The sequence below is a fragment of the Nycticebus coucang genome, chromosome 19 (assembly GCF_027406575.1).
Source record: "Nycticebus coucang isolate mNycCou1 chromosome 19, mNycCou1.pri, whole genome shotgun sequence".
Lineage (NCBI taxonomy): Eukaryota > Metazoa > Chordata > Mammalia > Primates > Lorisidae > Nycticebus > Nycticebus coucang.
In genome coordinates this window covers 23,871,300-23,892,465 of record NC_069798.1, presented here as the reverse complement: position 1 = coordinate 23,892,465, position 21,166 = coordinate 23,871,300, and the positions used below count along the sequence as shown (strand labels likewise).

General features: G+C 39.8%; 1 protein-coding gene across 3 annotated transcripts in view; it reads right to left on the bottom strand.

Annotated features, from left to right (window-relative positions):
- Positions 1 to 21,166, bottom strand: part of RNF125 (ring finger protein 125) — a 64,046-nt gene that overhangs the window by 21,662 nt on the left and 21,218 nt on the right. For all 3 annotated transcript variants that reach the window (XM_053571899.1, XM_053571900.1, XM_053571901.1), the window contains exons 3-4: positions 20,894 to 20,988; positions 16,998 to 17,088 (exon numbers count right to left, since the gene is read on the bottom strand). In XM_053571899.1, coding sequence (XP_053427874.1) covers positions 16,998 to 17,088; positions 20,894 to 20,988 — 186 coding nt within the window. The remainder of the gene's footprint in view (positions 1 to 16,997; positions 17,089 to 20,893; positions 20,989 to 21,166) is intronic.

Sequence of the window (21,166 nt, the reverse complement as noted above, 5' to 3'; positions counted from 1 at the left end):
TAGTTCCCTATCTCTTGCAATACTTAAGGTTTTTTTGTTTATTTTATTTTTTATTAATATTAAATCATAGCTGTGTACATTAATGTGATCATGGGGCACCATACACTGGTTTTATAAACAGTCTGACATATTTTCATCACACTGGTTAACACAGCCTTCCTGGCATTTTCTTAGTTATTGTGTTAAGACACTTATATTCTACATTTACTAAGTTTCACATGTACCCTTGTAAGATGCACCACAGGTGTAATCCCGCCAATCACCCTCCCTCCCCTCCCTCTCCCCCTTCCCTGTATTCTTAGGTTATAACTGGGTTATAGGTTTCATATGAAAGCCATAAATTAGTTTCATAGTAGGGCTGAGTACATTGGATACTTTTTCTTCCATTCTTGAGATACTTTACTAAGAAGAATATGTTCCAGCTCCATCCATGTAAACATGAAAGAGGTAAAGTCTGCATCTTTCTTTAAGGCTGCATAATATTCCATGGTGCACATATACCACAGTTTATTAATCCGTTCATGCATCGATGGGCACTTGGGCTTTTTCCATGACTTAGCAATTGTGAATTGGTCTGCAATAAACATTCTGGTACAAATATCTTTGTTATAATGTGATTTTTGGTCTTCTGGGTATATACCTACCCCATTTCCCTGAAAATAAGACAGTGTCTTATTTTAAGGTGTGCTCCCAAAGATGCGCTAGGTCTTATTTTCAGGGGACGTCTTATCTTTCCTGTAAGTAGGTCTTATTTTTGGCGGATGTCTTATTTTCGGGGAAACAGGGTAGTAGAGGAGTTATAGGATTGAATGGCAGATCTATTTTTAGATCTCTGAGTGTTCTCCAAACCTTAAGGTTTTTTTGTATGTGAATATTTTGTCAATGCAAATAATGTCACCTGTAGTATTTACCTTTTGAAGGATTATCTTCTTAGGATAAATGGCAAGAATTGGAGATCACCAGATCAACAGTTATCAACATTTATGGTTCACAATATCTATTGCTCTGTATTTTTTATTGCCATCAGCAATATAAATTACAACACACCAGCATTACTTATTGTTTACACATATTTTCCTAAGTTAATAACCACTAATTGCTCTTTGCAAAACTTTTTCATTTTGAGATATTTATAAACTTACAAGAAATTATAAAAATAATGCAAAGAGATCTCATGTCCCTATCACTCAGCTTCCCCAAGTAATAACATGTGATATAACTACAGTGTGTTGTTGAAATAGGAAATTGGCAATTAACCAGACTAATAGATCTTAGATCCACCAGTGTTTGTATATAGTCATGTTTTTCAGTGTGTGTGTGTAGTTCTATTAAATTGTATCATATGTATAGATTTGTACAACCACAACACAATCAAGATAGGGAATTATTCTGTTACTACTAAGCAACTCTACTATGCTGATACCCGTTTACTTCCTTCTTTCTCCCTAACCTCTCTTTTCTGCTTCTATAATTTCATTATTTGAGAATGTTACATAAATAGAATTATACAGTACATTTATTGAAACTTTTTTTTTTTTGGTTTGGTTTTTTTTTTGGACACAAAGTGTCACTTTGTTGCCTAGTCATGAGGGCAGTGGCATGATCATAGCTCACTGCAACCTCAAATTCCTGAGCTCAAGTGATCCTCCTGCCTCAGGCTCTGGAGTAGTTGGGACCATCGGCATGCACCACTATGCCCAGCCAATTTTTCTATTTTTTGTAGAGATGAGGTCTTGCTATGTTGCTCAATCAATCCTCCCAACTTGGCCTCCCAAAGTGCTAGGATTATAGGCATGAGCCACTGGGCCTGGCAATATTTCACCTCCTGAGATTAGCTTTTTCTACCTACCACAATGATTTTGAGACCCATTGAAGTCACTGGCTCCATCAATAGCTCCTTCCTTTTTATTGCTGAGTAGTATTCCATAGTATAGAGAGCTCACAGTTTGGTTATCCATTTACTTTTTGAAAAATATTTGGGTCCTATAAGTTTTTATTTATTACAAATAAAGCTTCTATGATATTAATTTATGGATGATACTGAGTATTTATGTACAGATGTTTTCATAAACAAATGTTTTCATTTCTTTAAGATAAATTTCCAAGAGTGAGACTGCTTGGTCATACAGTAAGTGGGTGTTTAACTTTGTAAAAACTTCCACACTATTTTTCAGAGTGGCTACACCATTTTATATTCTCACTAGCAATGTGTGAATTATTCAGTTTTTCCTGATTCTTGCCAGCATTTGGTACTGTCAAAATTTGTTACTTTGGCGTTTTGATAGGTATATATAGTGGTATCTCACCACAGTTTTAATTTGCATTTCCATAAGGGCTAATATAAATAACTCTTAATGCAGACTATTTTACTACATTTTAACCTTAGGTTTTTAAAAAACTCTATTTCTTCATGTATTCATTTTTTACACTATGATGTGCAGACTCATTATGAGTGCCAAGTATGTGTTGTTAGGCAGTGTGAAGTGGTATTCTCATATCATCCTCATAACAACCCAGGGAATTAATCGTGATCCTTATTCTGATAATCAGCGCCATTTCAGAGGAGAAAAAGTCTGCTTGAATTTACCCTGATACTAGTATTAGATCTGGAATTCATAATATAATTTTTTTTCACATTTTAACAATGTCTGACTTATCAGCTTGGATGATAACATTTTTCCTTACATTTAAATGAGGTCTTTTGATATTATTCTTTCCTACCTTATTGTTTTGTGAAGATCTCAGTTTCAATATGCTCAACTTCTACAAACAAGGGTTGATTCCTGAATTTTGCTTGACACCATTAATCTTTATGTCTTGTTTTTAATAAAATTACATTCTTTTAGTTATTATTGCCTTATAATGATTTATGATTTTCCAGTGTTAGCACTTTGCTTCATTAGAAACACTGCCTATCCCAAGACAGCCTTTAATCTACCTCGAGACCTCCATGTACAATGAAAACAGAGCTGAGACCAAAAAACACTTTAACGGAAGAACAATGTTGACATTGCACGGTGTGAGAGAAGGAACACCATTTACAGAAATTTGTTCATTTAACTCTCTTTATTGCGCCCCTACTATGTTCTAGGGGTTCTTGGAATATGGAGACCAATAAGGTCCTTTGAAGTATCAAATCCTAGCACTAGCTGTGTGATCTCGAGCAGTAAGTTTTCTCTTCTGTGAAATGGGGGTAACACCTGCCTTGTACAGGAGCTGTGATATTCAGACATAAGCTCCTTCATGTGCCAGGTGCATATGCATATTTGGCATTCAACAAATTCTAAATATTTACTGCTATCTGATCCCTGTCCTTGAAGAATTGGGGCTCCCTGAGGGAAGAAACTATATGTGTCCTGTGGACCCCCAAAATAATTTCCAATTTCATCTCAACCTCTCACTGACTTACTGTTGGCATGTAATAAATCTCAACCTGTAAAATGAGAATTATTTGTGTCCCAGGACTGTTAGTAGATATAAAATTATACCTCATTTAGTATTATTAAGCTCAGTCGGCACATCAGCTCAGTCTTTGGCACAAATAATGAATGGTTTGGCTGGGCTGGTGGCTCTTGCCTATAATCCCAGCACTCTGGGTGGCTGAGGTGGGTGGATTGCTTGAGTTCAGCAGTTACAGACCAGCCTGAACAAGAGAGAGACCCCATCTCTACTAAAAATAGAAAAACCCTTCGGGCATTGTGGAAGGCACCTATAGTCTCAGCTACTTGGGAGGCTGAGGCAAGAGGACTGCTTGAGCTCAAGAGTTTGAGGTTGCTGGGAACTATGACACAAGGGCATTCTGGCCTGGGGCAACAGTGGGAGACTCAGTCTCACACATACACACCCAAAAGGTAATAAACAGTTGCCATTATTATGACTTGAGCAGACCCTTTTTTCTTTTTGAGACACAGTCTAAGTAACCTCAAACTCCTGGGTTAGAGCGATCCTCTTGCCGCAGCCTCCCAAGTAGCTGGGACTACAGGCACCGGCCACAATACCCGGCTTTAAGCAGATACTTTCAATGTAGTATAGCAAGTGCTATAGTCAAGATATGAAGAATTATTTAAGACCTCAGAAGGGAATTACTAATTTTGGTTAGGAAGCCTGGAAAAGCTTCAGCAAGAGCTGCCTTTAACTGAAGTGAGAGTTGAATAATAAGCCAGCCAGCCCAGCAGGGAGGAATACTACAGACAGAAGAATCAATGTGGGAAAAAGGCAGGAAATCTTAGAAGAACAGGCGCTGCTCAGGTAATGGGAAAATCTCAGTGTAGCTGAAGAGAAAGGTAAGCTGGGGAGGTGGTGGGAGTTGACTTTGGAACCACCTCTGCTCAATATTTATTCAGGCAGCCAGTGTGGTCGCTCACAACTGTAATCCTCTCACTCTGGGAGGCTGAGGCGGGAGGATTGCTTGAGCTCAGGAGTTCAAGACTAGCTTGAGCAAGTCTCTAATAAAATAGAGACTCTAATAAAAATAGAAAAATTAGCCAGGCATTGTGGCAGGCACCTGTAGTCCTAGCTACTGGGGAAGCTGAGGCAGCAGGATTGCTTGAACGTAGGAGTTTGAGGTTTCTGTGAGCTAGGCTGATGCCCCAGCATTCTACCCTGTACAGCAGAGTTAGACTCTGTCTCAAAAAATATATTTATATTTATTCAAGCACCTAATGTTTTTGTAGGCAGTTCTGTGGGATGATGCCAAGGGCCAGAGGTACAGAGATGACTATGTCCTTGGTTCCTACTATTAAGGACCTGATTAGAGTTAGCAGATAAGAGAAACAGAAACCTGGAAGTTTAAGGAAAACAGTTTTTGTTTTTAGTCTTACATCAGTGGGGAACAAATGCAGGCCTCGGTCTCTGGTATACATAAAATTTAATTGTGTGACGAAAGAGACTTCCAGCAGAAGGACATGCAAACAGCCGGCTGAAATCTGTACTGCTCAAGCCCTTCTTTTGTTTTAAAACTGGGAGATTTGACCCGAGGAGAAGATAATAAGAATAGGAAAGGGGGGAGGGGGGAAAAAACCACAGTAGGTGAGAGGCAGACTGATCATTACCTACCTACCAAAGTATAGGTAGGTAGGTATATATTGGCCACATCTCCCTAATGTGGCCAATATCCTAACATCAGCTTATCCTTTATTATTTGTTTTTACTCGATGCTCCCAGGATATACTACTTATATCAGGAACCAACAATTTGTACAGTGTGCATTCAAAAGATGTTGGCCTCGTCTCAGTATGGGCCCTGATGGTGACTGCAATAGATGGATAACAGCCACTATATTAGAAGCTACTACCAACTTCAGATAATTGGGAACTACTCGTATTTCTGTGGTAGCCTCCCACTGATCAGACATGGTGATGGGACATAATGTCCTGGTAGCCCCGAGAGGGCAGGTCCTTAGCAGATGAGCTCATAGCCCATACACTGTGAAGGGCAAGAAACAGTAGACAGGGACATGGGCCTGTCCCAATTTGTGACCCAGCAGCTTCAGGAAGACTTTCACCCGACCTACTGATGCTTCCCTTAGCCTTGGAGTTTATATTTTCTATTGTGATTCCCAATTGTGCCTTTCAAGGTAATTAATCTTCATTTATTCTTCTTCCTTCTCAAGAAAAGCCAAAGGTAACTAACATCCTTGAGTAAACTGTCTCTACTTTTGTATTACAGATGACCAAATTGAAGACCTAAAGTACTTAACTCCTAAAAAGGGACAGATCTTCTCACAGAAGCTGCTTTAATGAGATTCAAACAAAGTGACACTTTATATACATAAAAAACAGATGTTTCTTTTCACTTTTTAATCAGCTGAAGAAGATTCTTTTGACAGGATATTTATTCTCCAAATCTGCAGGATACAGACTATGCAATGCTGGTCAACAAAGAATCAAATAAAAAATACAGTCATATTTGTAGCTTGCCCTCTGTTCATTGTTTTAACAAAGCAATGGTTCTCAGGATGGGGGCCTCAGACCAGCAGCAGGAGCATCACCTGGCAACTTATTAAAAATGTAAATTTTCAGGCCCCAGGTCAGGCTATTTAAATAGACATGAGGGGCAGGGCTTAGCAATCTGTATTTAAGCAGGCCATCCAGGTGATTGTGATACATGATAAAGTTTGAGAAGCACTGTCTAAAAGACAGGAGAAACAGGATAAATGACAAATTTGACCTTTAACAACTACATTTAAGGCAGAGCCTATAGCTCAGTGGGTTACACATACATGGAGGGTTGTGGGTTTGAACATGGCCCACGCCAGCTAAAGCAATAATAACTGCAGCAAAGGAAATATCTGGGCATTGTGGCAGGTGCCTGTAATCTCAGCCACTTGGGAGGCCGAGGCAAGAGAATTGCTTAAGGCCAAGAGTTTGAGGTTGCTGTGAGCTGTGATGCTACAACACTCTACCCAGGGTGATATAGTGAGACTGTGTCTCAAAAAACTAACAAACAAAAAACAACTACATTTAATAGAGAACATTTTTCTGAACTCCAGTACCTATAGAAAAAAATTGGGCAGGAGTTTCATTTTACTGAGAATCATTATCAGCTCAAAAGTACGTATGACTAGTCATTTAAAAAGCTAGTAAAGCGCCAGGAGCGGTGGCTTCATGCCTATAATCCTAGCACCCTTGGAGGCCGAGGTGGGCAGATTGCTTGAGCTTAGGAGTTCGAGACCAGCCTGAGCAAAAGTGAGACCCCTTCTCTAAAAACAGCTGGGCATTACGGCAGGCACCAGTACTCCCAGCACTCAGGAGGCCGAGGCAAGAGAATCACTTAAGCCTAAGAGTTTGAGGTTGATGTGAGCTGTGACACCACGGCATTCTACTGAGAGCTGCAAAATGACATGCTGTCTCAAGAGAAAAATAAAATAATAAGCTAGTAAAATGTTAAATAATGAACAGCACACATAGTATTCAGTTATCTAGAATGATTGGTGGTCCTTCTGTATTCACTGACCATTCTTAGAGCACTGTGTTCTATTTAAGGGCTGGATAAGGGAAACATCAATAAACTGCAATAGATACGGAAGGAAAATTAAGATGTTGAGGCATCTAGGGGAAAAAACCTTGTAATTGGGTTGCCATTCTAGAAACTTTCAAGCTTTTTTTTTTTTTTGAGACAGAGTCTCACTCGGTTGTCCCAAGCTAGAGTGTTACGGCGTCAGCCTAGTTCACAGCAGCCTCAAACTCCTGGGTTCAAGTGATTCTCCTGCCTCTGATTCCTGAGTTGTTGGGACTACAGGTGCTCACCACAAGGCCTGGCTAATTTTTCTATTTTAGTAGAAGCAGGGTCTGCCTCTTGTGCAGGCTGGTTTTGAACTCCTGAGCTCAAGCAATCCTCCCCACTTTGACCTCCCAGAGTGCTAGGATTACAAGTGTGAACCATTGGGCCCAGCCTGAAATTGTCAAGCTATGACAAAGTAAATTACTCTCTATCTTGAGATGGGGGCTTCATTAGATTACCTCTGAAAATCCTTCTTTTATAGTCATAATCATACAAAAATCTTCATTGGCTCAATACTATAAATAGCCCAAGTACACTGTAAAACAGAAACGCTGTTGTATGCCCATTATGTATAAGCTTTGGGCAGAGAGTAGGGGGAGAAGATTTGCAATTTTCTGCTATTTTATGACAAAATCACTGGTGGCATGAAGCCAAGCGCATTGAGTTTCTTTTGTATTTATGCTCATTCTTCTACTGTAATCCACAAGAAGTATGAAAATTTCCCACTGTGTTTGTTCTTTATTCAACATAAGTCATTTTCTCTGAGCTATGTAGGACAATTTTAGAACAGTCTAGATCAGTGAGTTTTAATCTGTGCGCCTCAAAAAGTTTTAAAGATCATTAATCACATTATTTTCAAAAAAAGTTCAAAGCACAATAAGTACATTCTTTCTTTTACTCTTTCTGTTGATCAACATAATTTAAGTGTGCCATGGAAGTTTAATTATAGGTTCAAGTGTACTGTGAGATAAAAAAGGTTGAAAAACACTCGTCTAGATTCACAAGGAATCAATACCCAAAGTCTGTCTACTTCACACCAAGTCCATAAAAAACTCTCCTTCCTATATGGTCTGTACCCAGGAATATGGAAGAGCATAAGAGTCCTTGGGAATTCCAGAAAAAAAAAAGTCTAGGTGATGTTAAAAGAAAAATCTTTCAGAAAGACAAAAACTGAAGTTACTTAAAATTAAAAATTTTTCTTAACCTCTCTCCCCTTCTCTCTCTCCCTCTCGGTCTCTCCCCCCGCTTTCCTCTCTCTCTCTTTTCTCCCCTCTCTCTCTCTCCTGTTCTCTCCTCCTTGGTGCTGCTCTGCACCATCCCTCCCTCACCAATAAAAACCTTCTGTACAAGCAAAAAAAAAAAAAAAAATTTTTTTTTTCTTAAATCAGTGAAATTTCTTTGTTTGTTCTTAGTTTTGCAAAATTCTGAAAAGCTTTCATTTTGGATGAGAGTATTTTGATTCAAGATGAGCAGGTTTTCTATCAGGGAAAAGTATTTAAATATTTTCTGAAAGGTACTTCATATTGTTTATTTGTTGCTAGATTTTCTTTAATAAGGGAACAACTTGTAGGAACTGTAAACACAAAGAATGACTTAGTCGATATTCTCCATACGTTAGTATACATGGAATTTTGCACAAAATCGGAGTTTAGAATCAATTTTTCTTCACTAAGTTAAGAATAAAATATATACTTTGCAGATTAGATAGCATATTATTTAAATTTTCTTCCGCCTTGGAATAAAAGATCCCTTGGGGCCAGAGCAAATCATATTTATCTTATTTCCTTATTCCTAGTACCTAGCATAACACGTGGCAGGTAAGAGACTCCTCATAAATAGAGAACTAGTTTCTGGGATAAAGATTTCCAGTAACTTTCTTTCTCTTCTGATAGAATTTTCACTGGTTTGGGTTTTTAAAAAATTTTTTTCCAATTCATATTAATTCCTATTACAGACTAATTAGGCTAGTGAGAGATGGCTAAAGAACAGTTATTGATACACCAAATCAGATGACAATACTTTTTCAATTATATAAATTCTAGTACAATCATCTTCTTTCTCTAAGGCAGTATTTACCCACATTCATGAATCACTATTCCTTATGGGAAAATAAGAATGATTTGGTTCAGTACCATATTCTTCAGGTATGCTAGGACAGAGAAAAGGTTGAGAATCACCAATATTAAGGGCTTCTGAGAATAGGAGGTCTGACAATGAAGTTTGCGAACTTGCTGCCACGCGCTCACCATGCGTTGGCAGCATTGTACAAACAGGTCAGTAAGGTTTCATGACCTTGGCATTTCTATGTCTCACTGCTGTGTTCCTGTAGACGCGTGATGGTGTCTCGCTGAGGGGGTTCATTATTGTTGCTGCATGTTTTTGTGTGCCGTGGCAAGAATGTTGGAGCTTGAATTAGAGCAACAAACAAACATTTGTAAATGTCTTGTTAAACTTGGCAAGAGAGGAAGTGAAATCAGGGACATGTAAGTCCAAGTTTATGGGAATAATGCCATGAAGAAAACAGCAGTGTACAATGAATTAAACGTTTTGTGAGTAGAGAGTCACTGGTGAAGAGAGGTTAGGGCAGCCAGCAACAAAACATGATGAAAACACGGCAAAAATTCGTTGAATTGTGCATCAAAAGTATCACCTAACTGCGTGAAGCATAGCAGACCAAGTAAACGTCAGTAGAGAAACAGGAAAATCTTAACTGAGTATCTGGGCATGAGGAAGGTGTGGCTCTTCCATCATGACAACGCACCAGCTCCCATGGCGCCATCTGAGAAGGAGTTCGTAGCCAGTAACAAATAACAGGACTGTACACTCTCCCTACTCTCCTGATCTGGCCCCCGATGACTTTTTCTTTACCTGAAGATAAAGGTAATATTGAAAGGAATACATTTTGATGACATTCAGGGCATCAAGAATAAAACAATGACAGCCTTGATGTCCATTCCAGAAAAAGAGTTCCAAAATTGTTTTGAAAGATGGACCAGGCCCCGGTGTTGGTGCACAGCTTCCCCAGGGGAGTACTTTGAAGGTGAATGTAGTGATTTTCAAGAATGAGGTATGCAGTACTTTTTTAGATGAGCCCATGAACTTAATTTTCAGACCTTGTATATGAAATGTATAGAAATCTTCCTGAGAACACATGACATTTGATCATCAGAATCATAGATGTGGGCATCTAACATGGTACATTAGGACACATTTCCCAAAGTCGCTCATACCAAAACCCAAAGACACAGAAATGAATTGATACTCTTGCATGTGTGCATGGAACCGAGCATCCTGCCCATTCCCAGCCTTTCTCTACTAGTTCTTCAAAAAGACCCCTGTCCCTTATCCCGTTAAGAATAAGGGTAATTATCACTGACAGAACACAACCAACAGGGCAGTCGGCCTTCCAGTTCTCCATACCTCACTTTTTGAAAGGATGGTTGGTCTTGATAGTGAAATAACAGAAAAATTATTAACTCATGGTTCTTTTAGTGAGGGCTAGAACTCACAAGCTCTCTCTCGGATCTGTGCCCTCTCTTGCTAGCAAGTACAGCTCTGTTTCTAGAACATCTAAAAGGAGCCCAACAAACAAAAAGGAAATGTAAACGTTCTCTTTAGATCACCAGCTCCTTGCTTTTTAGAATCTGTTTTATAGCCACAAGTGTACCCGAGGTGACACCTTGAGGAACACTGGGGTCTGGAGGCTCAGGCCTCAGGATCAGAAATACCTTTGAAGGGTCTGCCTGCAAGCAAGACAGCTGCTTATCATCCAGATGCTAAGAAGATCGGAGAACCAGAGTCACAGAACCTTGTGAAATGGGCTACAACTGCTTTTTTTCCTCTCTGCCCCCCTCAAGTTGAGCTGCAGCTTGGCCTCCCTGCCAGCATTCTTCCTTTCTTCGGAATGCCACACCATCTCCTTGCTCCCTTTTCTCTCTCTCTCTTTTCCCATTCTCTTTCACTCTCTCACTCCCTCTTTCTTCCTGAGAAGATGAAATAAAGTTTTATATTCTAATCTTGTTCTAGAGACAATCTTTTCTCGACCTTTGTGGAACACCTACTGAGCTTCCTACTCTAACACTTTTTTCCCCCATTTTTGTACTGTGATAGTATATCCTTCAAAGAAAAGAATTCTCAGAACAGGTCCTTCTCAGTACAGGTCCTTCACAGCTCTCACTGTGAGTCAGGTATATTTTATACTATAAAACTTGAATTCTATTTCTAAAATATGTGTATGACTGATTTAATAAAGAATAGGAAAGCAGGTAGAGAATTATTTTCCTGGTATCCTTTCCTTACGTTCTAAAAGCACAGATACCATGCACATGAACATCATATTTTACTGTTGAGGGTCTTATTAATTAATTAATTAATTTTTGAAACTGATAGACTAAGTCTCACTCTATCACCCTGGCTAGAGTGCCATGATGTCAGCCCAGTTCACAGCAACTTCAAACTCGTGGGCTCAAGTGATCCTCCTGCCTCAACCTCTCAAGTAGCTGGGACTATGGGTGCACAGCACCATATATGGCTAATTTTTTTCTTTTTTTAGTAGAGATAGGGTCTCACTCTTGGTCAGGCTGGTCTTGAATTCCTGACCTGACTTGAAGTGGTCCTTCCACCTTGGCCTCCCGGAGTGCTAGGATTACAGGTATAAGCCGTTGAGGGCTTTTAGTTAGAAGTATTGTCTATACATGTACTCTAATATCTATGATCTTTAATGAAGAACATGAACATGAATTATTTTCCTGGTATCCTTTCCTTAGATGAATTCTAAGAGTACAAGTGTAAGAGTCAAGACAACAGTGCATTTGTGTTATAGACATTTTAAGATGCAGAAGATTCAACACTGAAAGGCTAGGACGATGGACAGTCGGCTCTACTTGGGGTTTAGACTAACCTCTATGCAACTCAGCCGATTACAGAATACTTTCCATATGATAGTAAATGTCATATGAGGAAGTGATGAAACATTATTCAGTCCAATCCAAAAAGAGAAAAGAGACATTCAGTGAGTGTATTTATAGGCAAATATGCGACCAAAACATGATACCAGATTGCAGACTTATTTAGTAGGAATCTGAAAGCAAATCTATTGAAGACTTTTCTTCCTTCTTCAACATCTATGCACATATATCCCCACTTGCCCCGTCAGTCGCAGATCCTCTAAGTACCCATGGCAATAAACTACTGTGGAGAGGGGTAGCTCAGTATGGACTCCGCAGTTTGTGTTTCAAGCCAGCAGCAGTCCTGCCCCTGCCTGAAGGCATAAGCCTCCAGAGTCTGGTAGAAAATACAGAACTGCTGGAACCTTGGAATCAGGCTTTTTCTTTAATATCCATTTTTCATATCCCTGCATCTTACTAGGCACTAGGAACTCTGCCAAGAAGCATGCAGTGTTGAACAAAGGACCTAGGTTCCACAACTTTGTGAACTTAATAAATTAGAGAGAAAGACAAAGAAGAAATGAATATACAATGACAAATTGTAGTAAAAACTGAAAAAAGGGGCAGCGCCTGTGGCTCAAAGGGGCAGGGCGCTGGCCCCATATGCTGGAGGTGGTGGGTTCAAACCCAGCCCCGACCAAAAACTGCCAAAAAAAACTGAAAAAAGAGGTGAGAAAAGGAAGAGCTAAAATTAATTTGAGTGTCAGGGAGGGCTTTCTTGAGGAAGTAAGATTTAAGCTGAGCCCCAAAGGATAATAAGTAAGAGCCAAACAGTGAAAGAAAGAGTGCCCTGCATGGGAGAATAACCAGAAAGGATAGTTCTTGCTAAAAAACTTTCCCTTTAAGAGATACAATGTCAAATTTCTTGCAGAAATGGTCTTATACTTCAAACTAAGCATGCTATTTGTGTCATTTGCCTCCTTTGAGTCTAATAGTCCATAAATATAATTATTCAAAAAATATAACGTGGCAGAATATAATTACTATGTGAGAAAAAGGAGCTGTTGGTACATGTCAAAATCCCCAATATTCTTTTATTTTTGATTTTTTGAGACAGAGTCTCACTGTGTCACCCTGGGTAGAGCGCCATGGTGTCACAGCTCACAGCAACCTCCAACTCCTGCGCTTAAGCGATTCCCTTGCCTCAGCCTCCCAAGCAGCTGGGACTACAGGCACCTGCCACAATGCCCAGCTACTTTTTGGTGTTAGTTGTCATTATTGTTTGGCAAGCCCGGGCTGGATTTGAACCCTCCAGCTCTGTTGTAAGTGGCTGGTGTCCTAGCTACTGAGCTACAGGCATGGAGCCTGTTTTTTTTTTTTTTAGACAGAGTCTCACTTTGTCACCGTTGGTACAGTGCCAACGGTGTCATAGCTCACAGCAACCTCAAACTCTTGGGTTCAAGCGATTCTCTTGCCTCAGCCTCCCAAGTAGCTGGGACTACAGGAGGCTATCACAATGCCTGTCTATTTTTAGATACGAGGTTTCGCTTTGGCTCAGGCTGATCTCAAACCTGTGAGCTCAGACAATCCACCTACCTTGGCCTCCCAGAGTGTTAGGATTACAGGCATGAGCCACCACCACCCCCACCCCCACCCTCCCACTCACTGGCCATCCCCTGATGTTCTTAACTGCATCAGTCTTGAGCAGCTCAGAAAGAAAAGATGGATTATCTTGTGCTTTGATCTCTGAATCATCTAATTATTTTTGGAAGGCAGAAGAACCATTTGCTAAAATTTCAACTGCCCTGCCAGTAAATCTCTTATACCAGATAAGTCAGACAATGTCACTTATCTGCACGCAAAACCAGCAATCCAATCCTTTAAGGCAGTAATTCCTACACACACACACACACACACACACACACACACACACACACACACACACACACACACACACACACACACACACACACACACACACACACACACACACACACACACACACACACACACACACACACACACACACACACACACACACAGACACACCCCGGAGACAGAGTTTCACTCTGTTGCCCTGGGTAGTGGTCTGTGGCATCATAACTAACAGCAACTTCAAACTCTTGGGTTCAAGCAATCTCTTGCCTTAGCCTCCCGAGTGGCTGGGAAGCTGGGACTACCGGTACCAGCCACAATGTCCAGCTAGTTTTTTCCCTATTTTTAGTAGAGATGGGGTCTCCTCTTACTCAGACTGGTCTGGAACTCCTGAGTTCAATAAATCCACCACCTCAGCCTCCCAGAATGAGGATTACAGGCCTAAAGCAATAATCCTCACTGACTCAGAACTAGCCTTAGACTCAGCCCTCCTTCCTCAGGGCCTCTATTAGGGTGTTTTCAACATGTTCCCGGTAGGGATCCTTGACCATGTGACCCAAGCTAAGGCATGCTCCAGTCCTTACAACCACAGGGTACAGCATGACCTCCAGTGGCTCTAGATCCCTCAGAGTGACTTGTGTCTTAGGGTTCTGCTCAAAACACCTGCAGGTCTCTCATCCCGCTTGGTTCTATAATACTAGATGTATTATAGAACCAAGCATTTCTAAACAATCTGCTCTCACTTCAAGGCCATGGTAAAATCCTGGTCTCTGGGGTATAATTTTACCATTTTACCTCCTCAGCCCTCCTCCCTTCCCCCACTTTTACCCTGACTCCAGGTGAAGTGAGTTCCCCTACTGTGAGAGTGTATCACTTCCTCTGAGAAATCTTCTCCAGGCCTGATTTTATATAATTGATAAGATGTAGTGACCACCATTATCACCATCACCCTCTTCTATTTATGGACAGATCACCATGTGACCCTGAGTTCTTAGTTTACACACCTGACTTACCACTAGCTGTCAAAAAGCCATTATTATTATCAGCCCCATTGTACAAATGGTGAAACAGGGGAAAGAGGAGTTAATAGACTTTCTGGGAGCTGAACCTAAGCCTAACCTTTCCAAAGCCTAGAAATGGTGAAACAGGGGAAAGAGGAGTTAATAGACTTTCTGGGAGCTGAACCTAAGCCTAACCTTTCCAAAGCCTAGAATTTAATTACTAAAGTCTGTGGGTAATATGAAATCTGAAAGAATGGTGGGTTCATATTACCCACCGACTAACCCACCATTTCCCCTGTTTAAGCCAGCTTTCTTCAAAAACTCTCAATGACCTCTAAATCACAAAGCACCTAGCTGCCTGGGCCACCTTCAATCTGATGGCCAAACTGAATGACCCGTGGGCTGGACTTCTGCAGGAACAAGCATGCTCAAAGACCACCTAACTTACTGATATGGAGCTGTCCAGACTGCTGCTCAGATGCAGCCAAGATAATGGATCAGAGAGCCTGGCATTGCTCCAGCCAGAGAAGCACCGTGAGCACTAATGGTCAGGGTGCAGGCTGTGTTGATAATGCCCTTCACAGGGTTGCTAGGAGAGGAGCGATGACAAGAAAGCACTTAGACCTCAGTAAATGGTGGTTGCTATCATTCCATCTTAATGCTCTCTTTGAACTTCCTCTGGCTCCCAGGGTCCTATCATGAAACAACTCCCCAGCCCAGTTCCTCTTACAGGACAACTCAAGCAGGAAAATCCTCTCATACATGTGCTTCCCAATACCTATCAACCTCCTAGTTTGCTGTGCCAACAGCCAACCCCCTAGGACACTGGGATCAAAAGCCTTGTATGGTGTGTAACTTTTCTCTTGAGCAGGGGCTTGCCACACAGCTCTGGAGCTAGACTACTGTGCTCAAATTCTGGCTTTGCTACTTTCCAGCTGTGTGACCTTGTATGATTGACGTAACCTCTTCGAGCCTCAGTTTATCATTTGTAAAATGCGGGTAACAATCATGACCATCTCCTAGGATCGCTGTAAGGATTATCTCTGTATCTTTCTCTTTTTCTACCTGTCTATCTAATACACTTGTGTTTCAATCACATCCACTTTCCAAAAGGATTTTATCCAAACAAAGCTCTAAAACTGCAAAAAAAAAAAAAATCTAAACACTTGTATATAAAAAACAACACAGGTACATACATATTGAATAAATTTAAAATAACATTCAAGGCCGGGCGCAGTGGCTTGCGTCTGTAATCCTGGCACTCTGGGTGGCAGAGCTGGGTGGGTGGAGTTCAAGACCACCATGAGCAAGAGTAAGACCCCCACCCCCAGTCTGGACAAAAAAATAGAAGAAAAAAAAAAAAAACTAACGGAGTGTTTTAGAGGGTGGCTGTAGTGTCAGCAACTTGGGAGACTGAGGCAAGAGGATCACTTGAGCCTACAGGTTTGAGGTTGCTGTGAGGTATGAAGTCATGGCACTCTAAGCTGGGGCCACAGAGTGAGACTGTCTCAAAAAAAAACAAAAACAAAACAAAACATAAAATCAAATTCAAAATGATGTTTGAAGTAGTCTTTTAAGTACCCTGTTAAGCCAGGGTAATTTTGAAATAAATATACCCAACTGTAGCCAGGTTAAGGTGAAAGTGGCTTACTATAAACTGGCTCAAACTCAAAATGGCTCAAACTTTTTGGAAAACATTTTATTTTATTTATTTATTTGTCATCATTATGTATATTAGTTTTGTAAGCACAGGATAAATACTGATTGTGAAATAAAATAACAGATTAATGAAGATGGAATAATAACTACTTTTCATTTGTAAGGTATTGTCATAATAATACATTATTTTATGTATTATTGTATTATTGTATTATTTATTTTAAATAATACATTATTTTAAAATGTTTTTAACTTGGGATATGACCACAGTTAGTATTCTAAATTAAACCTTAACCCATCATAGTTGATGGGTCATCTTAGTTGATTATCTTAGTTGATCATCTTAGTTGATTATGCCCATGTTTACCGTTAAGAGATAATGTGTAATTTCATAAACGAAAGAGTGACTGCACATTAATAGTTCTTATCAGCTTCAACTAAACAGTTTTGCATATTGTAAACAGTCATAGATTTATCATAAGCTTAACATAAATTATTATCCTTCACGATATATCTATAAAAAGAAATCCCCAAATTCAGACATTCCTAAAACACAGATATCAAAAATCCTTACCACAGGTCTCCTTTCTGATCTGTGATGAGTAATACAGTGATACAGCAAGCTGTCTTCCTCCAATTCTCTCTGGCAAAATGGGCATACACACCTGGAAATCACATAGAATACAAATATTACTAAAATTGGCAACTAAGGAGTAGTCATTGAACAAGGAATAAAAAAATAGAACGTAAGTGAGTCTAGTTTCTGGTCCTAGTTCTCACCCTGATTTAATATTATTTTTCCTATCCTGATAATGATGTTATCAGGTGCCTGCATTTTTTCCCATGCTCACAGGAACAGAGTGGAGAGACGTTTACAGTACACTTAAAGCACGTTATTCTCTTTGGAAGAGATGTATGCAATCTGAGCACCCATTAACTGAGAAACTGAGAATTCCAGCACCCAGCTGTCCCTGGGTTACCTTTTTCTTCTAATTCTGGTAAACATCTGAATTGGATGTTATTTGTTCTCCAAATCCACTAGCATACAACTCACATTATTAGTTTCCACTGAAAAATAAAACTTGGCCCACAGCTACCTTGTTAAATCCTTATGGGGGGAAAAATAGCCACGTGCGGTGGCATGCCAGTAGTCCCAACTACTTGGGAGGTTGAGGCAGAAGGATCATTTGAGCCCAGGAGTTCAAGGCTGTCATGTGCTAGGACTGCACCTCTGAAGAGCCACTGCACCCCACTTCAGGCAACATAGCAAGATCTTATCTTTAAAAAAAAATTCATACTTACACTTAGGAACATTTGTCCCTTACATCTGTGCTGTCCTTCATGTGTCTGTTTGGTACTTGAAATGTGGCTAGACTAAATTCAGATATCCTGGTCATATAATATACATGTTGAATTTTAAAGGCTTGGCTGGGCATGGTGGCTTATGTCTCTAATCCCAGCACTTTGGGAGGCCAAGGCAGAAGGATCACTTGAGGCCAGGAGTTCAAGACTACCCTGGGCAACATAGCAAGATTCTTTCTCTACAAAAACTTAAAAATCAGCTGGGTGTAGTGATATGTGTGGGGGTTGGGGAGGTTGTGTGTTGAGGCAGGAGGATCATTTGAGCTCGGTAGTTTAAGGCTGCAGTGTTTTATGGTGATGCTACTGCACTCTAGCTTGGACAACACAGCAACACCTAGTCTCAAAAACACACACACACAGAACAATAAAAAATAAAGGCTTGGGTGGTGCCTGTGGCTCAAAGGAGTAGGGCGCTGGCCCCATATACCGGAGGTAGTGGGTTCAAACCTAGCCCTGGCTAAAAACTACAAAAAAAAAAAAAAAAGGTAGTAATAAAATAAAAATAAAGGCTTAATGTCAGAAAAAAGAATGCAACATATCTCAATAATTTTTATATTGATTACATATTCAAATAATAATATTTTCAGTTATTTAGTTAAATAAAATCCTATACATTAAAAGTTAATTTCACCTGCTTCTTTTTACTTTTTCCTTTTTTTTTTTTGAGCCAGTCTCACTCTGCTGCCCAGGCTATAGTGCCATGATGTCAGCCTATCTCACAGCAACCTCAAACTCCTGGGTTTAAGGGATCCTCCTGCCTCAGCCTCCTGAGTAGCTGGGACTACAGGCATCCACCACAACGCCTGGGTGATCTTTCTACTTTTAGTAGAGATGGGTCTCACTCTTGCTCAGGCTGGTCTCAAACTCCTGAGCTCAAGCAGTCCTCCCACCTTGGCCTCCCAAAGTGCTAGGATTACCACAATTGGCCCCTTTTTACTTTCTTTTTTTTTTTTTTTTTTTTTTTTTGCAGTTTTTGACCAGGGCTGGGTTTGAACCCGCCACCTCCGGCATATGGGGCCGTGCCCTACTCCTTTGAGCCACAGGCGCCGCCCGGCCCCTTTTTACTTTCTAAAAAAATTTTATTTATTTATTTATTTATTTTATTGTTTGGGATTCACTGAGGTTACAAAGAATTAGGTTATACTGATTGCATTTGTTAGATAAAATCCCTCTTATAATTGCATCCCACCCCCAAGAGGTGTGCCAGACACCATGAATCCCTCCCTCCTCCCCTCTTCCTGCTTGCTCATTCCCCTACCCCCTCCTTGTATTAGCTCATCGACTGCCTTCATATTACATTAGAGTACATTGGATTCCTGTTTCTCATTCTTGTGATGCTTTACTGAGAAGAATGTGTTCTACCTTCATCCAGCTTAATGCAAAAGATGTAAAGTCTCCATCTGTTTTTGTGGCTGAATAGTATTCCATGGCTTACATATACCATGGCTTGTTAATCCATTCCAGGGTTGCTGGGCATTTAGGCTGTTTCTACATTTTGGTGATTGTAAATTGAGCTGCAATAAACAGTTTAGTGCAAATGTCCTTATTATAAAAGGATATTTTTTTCTTCTGGACAGATGCCTAGTAATGGGATTGCAGGATCAAATGGGCTCTTTTTACTTTTAAGGTGGTTACTAGAAAAGTTTAAATTACATGTGATCCACATTACTGTCATATTTCTATTAGATGGTACTGCCTTAAATTCTCAGGGACAATATGGAGTCTCAGATCTTTTTGCTCACTTTCCACTATAGATATTACTTACTATCCCCAAGGTCTTGCCTTCTGGACACACTTCATGCTTGAGGGTTTTATAAGTTTGAATCATGTAGAAAATGCTTCCATAAAGCAAAGATTTCTATCATAAAGGCTAATGTTAATCCATCTTGTAAGACTGATTAATCAACAACCCTCCTCATTTCTATTATTTTAATTGTTTCCTATTTAATTCTCACCAGCAGAAGGAATTAGAATTTCAATTAGCTTTCATGCATTTTTTAAATTTTCATAAAGCCTATCAATTTTGTAATCAAACCACACACGCTTTCTCAACCTATGTTATATCTTCTTTCCTATTGGGTCTTGTGGTCAATCTAGCAGGATTCCTACTCTGCTTATAGCTAAAAGACTCACAGAAAATGTATTATATCATTTGCAAGGCAATTTCTTGGTGAACAAAAGGAATGGGAAGACCATTTAGACTTTAGGTTAAGAAATGTAAGCTATATTTTGAATATACTTTCTTAAAATGGGCAGAACTAACATTTTTCTTTGGGAGAGAGAAAGAAATTACAACATACTGAATACCAATACTGGGTAAATGGATTCATAAGCAGATTTAATGGTTTCAAGGCCATCGACCTATAATGTAGGCACACACAAATCATTCCTTTATCTGGTTGGTAGAGGTAGATTCCAAAGAGGTAGATTCCAAATTTTATAATTGGTCAGATACAGCTTATATTACCTTTCTAATCACAACAGTAATGACCTAGATTTGGGGGTATTTTGTTTTAAAAGAAAAAAATATTAATGCTTAATATCGTCCACTGTGTCTATCAGCTACCTCCAATGTTCCTCCAGCCTCCATAAGACAACCCACAAAAAAGCAAAGGATTCAGGGTGCCTGCTCAGGCCTGTTCTTCCCCTGCAGAACTAAGATACTGAGAAGCTGCTTCCTGCCTTCTAAAGAGAAACAAGCAAAATGATAAGAAATGAGCTGCAAAATGAGCAGTGCTGATGGAAGAGTCAACATGAATAATCTCAATTACGATCTACTTCAGGAATCGATTACTCAGGAAACAGAGCCAAGCAGAAATTTAACAGTTCTGCATTTTATTCTTGGATCTTCCTTAATACAAACTTGTCTGAGGAAGTTGTCCCAATCTCTCCAGTGTGTGTTTGGTTCCCTGAATGCAGTTTTGAAAGTAAATCAACATTCTTTGACAATGGTTGATACACATGATTACAATACCGGGTATTAAGGGTAAGAACTTAAACATAACTACATAAGCATTTTAATAATAAAAATGTTAACCCTTCCAGCCCATTACATTTTTTATAGACAAGTTGAAATTTGTTATTAAACTAAATTGTATTGAAACAAACCTTGCTGCTGTCTCCCTGAGTTCTTGTAGTGGTCCATACTGATCTATGTACTTCTGACAAGTCCTTATATGTGCTCTCATTTCACTGAGGCAAACCTATATAAGAGAATATTCAAAATAAACTCACGGTCAAAAGGGGGCTCAATGAAGTCTTATGTAATCCGGCTTTATAACTTTCAAGTAAGGTCATATTGTGGGATCAATTGATTCAATGAATGCATTCATGACAACAGTACCACAAAGTTAAGGCAGTATCAGGAATATACTATTTTCA